Raw genomic sequence first — 9,382 nt, 5'->3', positions numbered from 1 at the left:
GGCGTGTCTGTCGACACCGACTCCGGAGTCCCTTCCCCAGCACGAGAACGGGCTCTGGTACCACTTGTCACGGGCCTATTTCCTTCAATGGGCCAGCGCGGCGCGACGGTCCTTCCTTACCGCCGCAAGCCTACTCGTCAGCTCGCTTGCCGGTCGCGGAAGCTTATGATCAGAGTGCAAGAGAGCAAGAGAGAATAGAGGGAGAGAAGTTGCAATCACAAGAAGCAATCACAACGAGGGTGAACAAAAGAAAGCTCAACGCATTTGATTCATTCACAATTTTGCCCGCAGGCTATTACAGTTCAAGTATACGGGCTGCCCCTTCGGGGTATTAATTCACCTGAACCGGGCAGCTTACATCAGACTCAACAAAAGCAAAACAGACTCTAAGCGCAACTGTACACTGTAAGTCGCAAGGGAACAGTTTTAATACTGAAAATATGTACATGATCATAAGAATCAGAACAAACTTCAACGTCTGCAATAATCCTCATAATAATCTAATGTTCAATGCATCAAAATATTTATCAATCATCATATGATTAATATTTGTCCATGAGATGCACTTCAAATATTGCTCACAACACGTGATTATGCATTAGCATCATTTCTCATGCATTAGCATCACTTCAAATATAATTAAGAAATTCTTCATTCCAAGAAAACATCAACCAAAGAAGTGAGCTATATTTGAAGTGAATCTTATTATCTAACCATTTAGAGATTTAGTTGTGAAAAACTAAGACTATACCAAAAATGATTAAATGATGTATAACTTGTTTAGTATTTTAGAAACATCTGCCCAATGAAGGTTTGATTTAGTTTAGTGATACCAAAAAGATGAAAGTTACAACGTTGGACAAACTTTTTTTTCTCTAACACTGATAAATTTCTGATCACTCTTTCAACTGTATGCTTCTAGCAGCTTTCTTGATCTGTTTGTTGAGTCTGTCCTCTAAGGTGAGCAAGACCGGGATTTCCAACTCATTTAATGTTTTACTTGTGCATTGAAGGCATCAGCAGGAGCTTCACCTTCTAAGCATTGTATATTTGTGCATTTTACATAAGATTGAGTTAAAATGACCCATTGGCTCACTCTGTGAGTCCTCCATAAGACTGGCAAGTATTAGAACATAGACCTCAGAAAAATGATTTAGACAATGAGCTAAGAAAATTTAATCATAAGTCAAAGGAAACTGGAAAAAATTAGGTTGAACAAGTCACTGGCCATAGGGGACTCACTTTAACCCCTTTTCTCCTTTCCCTCCACCTACAGATTTTTTTGTACACTTTCTGATCATTCTAAGGTCTCTTTTGAAACTAAGATTCTTAAATGTGCTTATGCTGCCATAACAGTGACACCAAAACATCTATAAATTCTAGTCCACTATTTGATCTCTGTGTAACACTTTTTCCATGATTAATCACAAACTTGCAATTGTTGTGCATCCTTTATTTGCTTTTTTCTCTAAATGAAGAAATTGTTTATGTCACTAACCAAGAATAATTCTAGGAACATCTTAGGAATTCATCAGTTGAACGCTAAACAATAAAATAGACAAACAAAAAAGTTTTGCATATAGCTAACAATATTTATTGAATTAACGTGTGAGTTGATTTCTCTAAGAAAGTTGTATGAAGATTCACCTAGGAGAATTGGAAACATGTTTCAGCTGACAGTTTCCTCATGTATAATGGATGGGTCTAAATTTTGAGTAGGCTTTATAAAAGTTGGGACCTAGAGAGCCAAACCCAACCTAGTAGGGCTGGGTTCCACACCTGTGGCAATAAGGGGAGGAGGAGGAGGAGGAAGAAGAAAGAGAGAGAGATACCTTGTACTTGCATACTAGTATTGCCATTATAAACATACATGTAACAACGATATATAAAGGCACCGTTATAGACATGTTTTTAATAGCGATATTTGTGTGGGGCCAAGGCATTCACTGAGATATCTAAAGTAACCGTTATTGCTAAGTCAATAGCAGCGACTTTTTTTGTCACCATTAAAGAGTTGTCACTATTGACTTTGTTCCTTGTAGTGGGAGTCATCTTATGCAGGCCACCTAAGCTTGTGGTGAGTTCATTTTCTTTTTTTGTTCATTTTATTTAGTTAATTTAGAGTGTATTTGTCTTTAATCTAGTATATTTGTTCTTATTCATGCTTTTTCGAGTGTTGGTGGTGTTTCGCATGTTAAAGGTATGATGCACTTGTATGCTAAAGCCCAGCCATTAAAGATTTTGAAGTTCCTGTAGTAGTTGATCCCTGCTCATTGAAGGAGAAAAGGCATGTTAGTTAAAAAGCGATCTTTTTCTTGTCTCAAATTCTGATCTATTTTTAAATTTAAATTTATTTTCAAATTTACCTTCATTTTTTCTTTCAAATATGAAAAAACAATAAAAAAGGACAAACGGATCAACGTGTTGGCTTTCCAAAACCACCAAGATTGCATTGATCTGATGAACGGTTTAGGAGAAACATTTTTTGGAAGATAGACTTTTCGGATGTATCACACCATGTAACTAAAATGTAGATTCACACAAATTTTTTTGTGGACATCACGAAGTTCACATAAAATATAGGCAAGGATGAGGAAGTCTGCATAAAATAGATGCGAAATTGACCAATATTTGCAAGGATGATAAAGTCCGCATATATTTTGTGCGAGGATGAAAAAGTTTGCATATATTGTGTGAAAGGATGAGGATGTCTACATATGTTTTGTGCAAGGATGAGGAAGTTAACATATGTTTCGTGCAATGACGAGAAAGTTTGCATGTATTTTTTGTGAAGATGAAAAAGTTTGCATATATTTTATGAGGAATACCTCACGAAGTCTGCATAAAATATATGTGAACTTTCTCACCCTCGCATAAAATATAGGAAAACTTCCTCGTCTTCACCTATATTTTATGCAAACTTTCTCATTCTCGCAAATATTAGTCATTTTTTCTTACAATTTATGTGATCTTCGTGAGGTCCGCAAAAAAATTTATGTGAATCTACTTTTTTAGTTACATGGTGTGATACCTCTAAAAAGTCTATTTTTCAGATGACATTTCTCTCAAACCACTCATTAGATCAAGGCAATCTTGATGACGTTGAAAAGCTAACACACTGATCTATTTATCTTTTTTATTATGTTTTAAATGTTTTAACACAAGTGGCTAAAAAATAACATAGAATAATCGGGCTTAGTACAACTGCACCTGTTCTTTTTGTTTCGAAACACTGTTAAAGTTGTATCTCAGTGCCCGTTCAACGTTTTTCAATGATTCAAATGTTGTTGGAAAGATATTTCTGTTTAGTTTATTTATTTATTTTTTTGTTTCTCTATAATCCTTAAATTTCTGAGTCAAAAATCAGTAGTAATGCCTGTCACAAAAGAAATTCGCATATTCTGAAGAGGTCCGCACATGCGAAGGTTAAAATCATCATTTTAACACCTAACATTTGCGATTTTGGTTATCAGGTGAATTTTGGCAAATTGTGAGTTTTTTTTTTAAAACACATCGCTAAAAAAAACTGCACAACATCATATTCCGCCATCCAAATGCAGTTCCCTACTAAGTAGAGCATATAAATCACATCTATAAGGTTAGGTTTGTGAAGAAAAAAGGTTTGCTAGGTAGATTGCATGCACATACAATTGGCCGCAGCAAATATATTCCTAATAATTCACAAGTCACTGAAATACAGAGCACAATGAATTATATATACAGAAGTTAGGAAAATAAATAATGAAATGCTGAAAATGACTCATCAAAGGAAGGATACATTTTATTAGTGAGCATGTTAGAAGGATACATCTCAGGATCTGTTACAACGTGGTCTTACCAAAGAGGAAGGACACCATTTAACCATGTGAGCTTCAAAATGTTGGTAAAGGAGGAAAATCAAGGCAAAAAAGGAAAAAATACATTTTTCTGTTACACGCCTCTTTTCCAGCATTGGAGCATCATCAGGCTTTAATTTAATTATCTAATGCTACTCTAAGGAAAAACCTAGCACCTCACATGTGGAGTTTTGCGATCTCATCACTGTATCGAGCTGCGACCTGATCTCTCCGAATTTTCATGGTTGGTGTCAGCAAGGCATTATCAACCTACAGTCATGCTTTATATTCAGCGCATCATATATAATAAAAACGAACACAAGCATTGTGGAGATGAAAATCGTACATACAGTGAAAGGCTCGTCAAGTAATAGGAATGGGCCGATCTGAAATGAACATTTTGAAGTCCTGCAAGAAATAAGAAGTATTACTATTCATTTTTTGATACAGGTGAAAACTGTTGCTAACATGGAAACATACAAAAAATTGATTTAATACATGTACATTTCTATGGAATTGCAGTGGAATGCAGACAGTATCTGGCAATGCACCGTTTTACAAGATTAGAAATACAGGCCAGCACTTACTCAAGTTTGGTCATTCCCAAGGAGCGGCTTTGAGCAGTATTACAGAACAAAAAAATGAACATGTTAATAGTACAGAAGATCATCTCAGTTTCAAAATGTACTAGCAAGTAGCTTGTCTACCAAAACTTGCAAGGGTTAATACATAAGGTTGGGAAAAGTCAAAGGGCGGTTAACTCCCTCACTATATATTGTAATCCTTCAAAGGCAAAAAGCATTTCATGCCTTGACTAAGGATCTCAAAACATAACTAAAGCTTACCAAAATGAAAGTTCATCCCGTATCAGTCTGCTGAATATTTCATGGCTTGAAGCAGGATCAAGTTCATTGGATTTGGAGAATTCTTTCGCTGCCGCTAAGAGTTCCTCCTTGTTTGGAACAATTAAGGCACCAAGACGCCTTTGATCCTATACAAGGAAACAAGAGTTGGACGTTTACTATAAAATTGGAGTTGGACAGCATGCTATAACATACAGAAATTCAACTGCTCTCATTCTCTCATATTGTTTGGCAGCAATGGAACCCAGGCTAAATCTAGGATATTAATTTGGATACTTGCGGGATCCAAAGATTAAAGTATAACATATGAATCAAGGAATTCCATTTACCCAAATTTTTTACCTCCTGTTCAGCCTAGAAGATCGGCCGGAGCAAGGCATCCTCACGTTGGGTGAGTTATGACACCTTTTCACCAGAATTTCAAGTGTTTGCAGCAAACATTTTACATGAAAAAGAGCCAAGGTTTTACCATGAAGCATGTCGAAATAGCCATTGGGTGGAAACTATGAATGAGGAGATTTCAGGATTATATGAATGTGATACTTGGGATGCCGTACCAAGACCAACGGGAAAGATGTTGTAGCCTTGTAGGGTGTCGCTGGGTATACAAAATCAAGTACAAAGCAAATGGAAGCATAAAGCAATTTAAGGCACAACTGGTGGCAAAAGGATATACACAAGAGCATGGTCTAGATTTGATAAAACATTCAATCCAGTGAGACACATGGAAACTATTAAAATGGTTCTCTCTTGCAACCTTATACAATTGAAGGCTAAGTCGGATGGATGCGAAAAAAGTTTTTCTTTCACACGGTTTTACATGGGGTTTACATGGAGCATCCTCCTGGTTATTCGGAAGGGGATCCTCAGACCACAATTTTGCGGTTAAAAAGGGCTCTTTATGGTTTAAAGTAAGCGTCTCAAGCCTGGTTTAACACTTTCAGTCATGCCTTATGCAGCCTTGGTTTCACCCGCACCCAGTGTGATTATTCACTATTTTTTCACTATGATAGAAGCCATATTACATTGGTTCTTAGTGTATATTGATGATATTATTATTACAGGTAGTGACCAACACCGAATTGCAAAATTGAAAGGCATTATCAGCTCAAAGTTCCATATGGTGATTTAAGGCATTTTCTTGGAGTTGAAGTGGACAAAAATCCCGGATTCATATCTCTGACGTAGCACAAGTATGCTCTCAATTTACTTAATAGGTTTGGACTGCTGGATTGCAAGCCTGTTGTCCTAAATACCAAATTGATAGAGGATGATCCTGATGATGAATTGCTCAGTGAACCTCAGGTATTTCGTACTTTAGTTGGCGTATTGCAATACTTGACATTTATGCGGCCATATTTAGTTTATGTTGTGAACCAAAACTCCCAATTTATGCATGCACCAAAGAGAAGTCATATGGATGCAGCCAAGAGGATATTGAGGTACATTAAAGGGACTGTTACAAATGACCTGGTGTATAGAGTAAGACCTGTTTGTTCTTCATTAATTTTATTAGTTGTATTGGCATATTCAGATGCAGAATGAGCAGGAGATCCAATGACTAGACGTTCTGCTACGGGTTATGGAGTTTTCCTTAGAGGTCATCTTGTCTCATGGTCGAGTCACAAGCAACGTACAATGGCAAGATCTAGCACTGAAGCTGAGTATAGGGCCATGGCAGCACTGACAACAGTTCTATGGATCCACCATTTACTTATAACCCAGTGACAAATCATTGCTATTTTGTGATAATAGGAGCATTGTTGTTATTGCCATGAATCCAATTCAGCATGGTAAAATGAAACACGCTGAACTGGAGTAGCATTTCATCCGTGAAAAAGTGGAGAGTAAGAAAATTCAGCTCCTTTTTTTATCAAAGGAGATGAATGGGTGGTGGACTCGTTTACTAAACCCCTAACTTGTTCAAGACATTGGTTTGTCAAAAGCAAACTGTCCATGGTTCTGAATAATCCATGTACAGTTTGAGGGGGAGTATTGAAACAGTCATCGTATTTCATAACAGGGGTATTTGCATCATTTCTTACATTGGGATAATGTTATATTATTTGTTTGTTTGAAAGGGTATTTTTGTATCACAAAGAAATATACTTTAATATAAAAGGACATGACCCAAGGGCTGAAGCACGATCCATTGAGTTCTTCCCATCCTTTCTACTTTCTTATTTCTCTCCCATTCATATCCTGGGATCTGCAGGGCATGCACCCCAAAGCAATTTCTGTCACATATTAATGGGCTGTTTTCAATAGTATCTCAAGGTGGCCTTATTACTTTCATACCGAACCCTCTATCCAGTTTGATGTTTCTAAGTGTGCTTATGAATTGCAGATGGATATGATTCATGCTTCAGACTTAATAAGGCTGGTTTCAGACTTATCTATGATGTTGTCACAACTCAAACCCTATCAGCGATCCACCAATTGTTCTGAAATGTATATGTGCTTTCTTCCACTTCTACATGCACATCCACTATAACTTGAAAAAGAGCATATAGGTCACAAGTTTCAGAAACAAACTCTTTTGGCTTGAAGTGACAATAAGGAATGCTTGAATCCCAACCATAAATTGAACATGGATGCTGAATTTTTCACCTGGCCAACCACAATGATTTGCTGAATGAGGCTGCTCCTGATGGCAGCTTCCTCTATTTCTGATGGTTCAACATTTTCACCTGAGAAGTGTGAGAAATTTTAGATTACAAAATGTAAGAAAGAGATTAACAATTTTACACAATAAATATTGCATTTTAATGGAAATGGAAATATTGACCACATGAAAATAACAAAACATGCTGGAAAACTAAATTAATAGAGTAATCATCCAAAACACAATGTTTAAAAATACAGAAAAGATCATAAATCAGCAATCTGCTTCTATCACTGATACAGCCAAAGGCCCAATTTGAAAAGGTCACTCTCAGTCCTTGCTAAAAGAACAAGGTAACAAACTTAAACACATATTACAAAAGATAACACCAACAAAGGAAACACAGACCACAGTCCGAGTTACATGGTCAAAGAAGCATATCCTATATTTTTTTCCTGTCAAGTTGTACAGTATAATTCCTTTATAGTAGGGGAGAAACCGGTCAGATATGGTAGATCTCAACCTGAATCCAGAAATTGGACATGAACATGATGCAGACGCATGCACACAATACATGCTAATATAGAACATTTAAGTTACATCCAGAATGGTGTTGAACAACCCAGCATTAGCATAATTTTAACATTTGAATGTTCTCAAAAGGTGAATATTGCCATTACATTTGCTAAACATGACAAGAAGTGCCTAGGAGAGTAGGTGAATATCACCATCACATTACTAAACATGATAAAGAAGTGCCATGGACAGGATGATCCAAGAGCTAAGACTAAAGAAAGAGGGGAAATGAGAATTTCAAGCTCATCTTCTCCACGTATCATTCCATATATGCAACAGATAGATACCTGTAGAAAGAACAATTGTATCTTTTGCACGGCCTTCTAGAACAATCATCCCTCCACAATTACGACTTGGTCCAGAGGAAGAACTAGGTACAATCCAACCTACATCACCAGTATAGAACCAGCCCTCCTTATCCAAGACTTTACTGGTAGCATCTTGATTCTTTTTCATGAAACAAAATAAACATGTAAGAGAAGCCAAGTAGAAATATGTAATACTGTAAATTTAACAACACTGGTTACAGTATAATTAGTTCAATTCAATCCTGGTATGTTCAACATCACGAAGAGAACAACTTCAATATCCATCAAGATGCATAGAGAGAATAGCCTGAAGTATAATGTTGAAATGTTTTCAAAGTAACCTCCTATAGCAACGTCATTAATATTCTCCTAGCATTAAACTAATAAAGAAAAGGGTCCATGAAGAAACCTTGTAATAACCTTTCATCACTTGTGGCCCTCTAACTTTTATGATTCCCTTCGAACCAGGTGGAAGATCACTACCTGTTTCCAGGTCGACAATCTTAATTTCTGTACTTCGAAGAGGATGTCCAACTGTTCCAAGAACCTAAAAGATTGTAAATTTTGGAATCAATTTTAAACCTTTACCATTATAATAAATAAGTAACGGTAACTAGAAAAACAATAAACAACATGCACAAAAATCCATGGTGATCATATAGCTTGGAAACCATATTTAGTATGCCATTTTTTTTTGTGTATGTGCGTGTGAAGGGGGGGGGGGGCAAAGGGAGAGATAGTGACCAAAAATAACACATTCAGAAGATAATTCATGAGTAAATTCCTTTACAAATTTCAAAATTGCAAGAAAATGAAAATGCTGTCACTATTATCTACAATCTGTTGTATCCTGTGACTTGTAATACCAATAGAACTATGGTGGAACCAGAAATTCAAGTTCAAAATGTGAAATCTGCAGCTTTGGAATTGCAACGTCATATATCTTTTCACGATGTGAAGTTCTTTACCTACAAATACCACCCTATGACGTATCAAAGACTCTAATATCATTATGACTAGAGAAATTTATCGTCATTCTTTTCTGTAACACTCACAAAGTAATTCTTGCCTGACTTTGGTATCAGGAAGCAGGCCATACCCCAATTCAAATGTTCCATGAAATTTTCTGCTACCAAGGCTTCAAGATCAAAGCTCAAGTCCTTAACATTTTACAGCAATCAGGATTTCAAAGCG

At 36.5% G+C, this 9,382-nt stretch overlaps 1 protein-coding gene across 1 annotated transcript in view; it reads right to left on the bottom strand.

The window, feature by feature from the left end:
- Positions 1 to 3,756: 3,756 nt before the first annotated feature.
- AAE16 (AMP-dependent synthetase and ligase family protein) overlaps positions 3,757 to 9,382 on the bottom strand; it is a 50,083-nt gene continuing 44,457 nt past the window's right edge. The window contains exons 13-18 of the mRNA XM_090015040.1: positions 8,598 to 8,735; positions 8,168 to 8,327; positions 7,310 to 7,389; positions 4,682 to 4,827; positions 4,187 to 4,244; positions 3,757 to 4,106 (exon numbers count right to left, since the gene is read on the bottom strand). Of these exons, the coding sequence (XP_089871166.1) occupies positions 4,014 to 4,106; positions 4,187 to 4,244; positions 4,682 to 4,827; positions 7,310 to 7,389; positions 8,168 to 8,327; positions 8,598 to 8,735 (675 nt within the window). The 3' untranslated portion in view covers positions 3,757 to 4,013. The remainder of the gene's footprint in view (positions 4,107 to 4,186; positions 4,245 to 4,681; positions 4,828 to 7,309; positions 7,390 to 8,167; positions 8,328 to 8,597; positions 8,736 to 9,382) is intronic.

This window comes from Nuphar pumila, chromosome 7, assembly GCF_984573655.1.
Source record: "Nuphar pumila chromosome 7, dmNupPumi1.hap1.1, whole genome shotgun sequence".
Lineage (NCBI taxonomy): Eukaryota > Viridiplantae > Streptophyta > Magnoliopsida > Nymphaeales > Nymphaeaceae > Nuphar > Nuphar pumila.
Note: the sequence above shows the minus strand (reverse complement) of the source record. Positions and strands in the feature narration are given on the sequence as shown.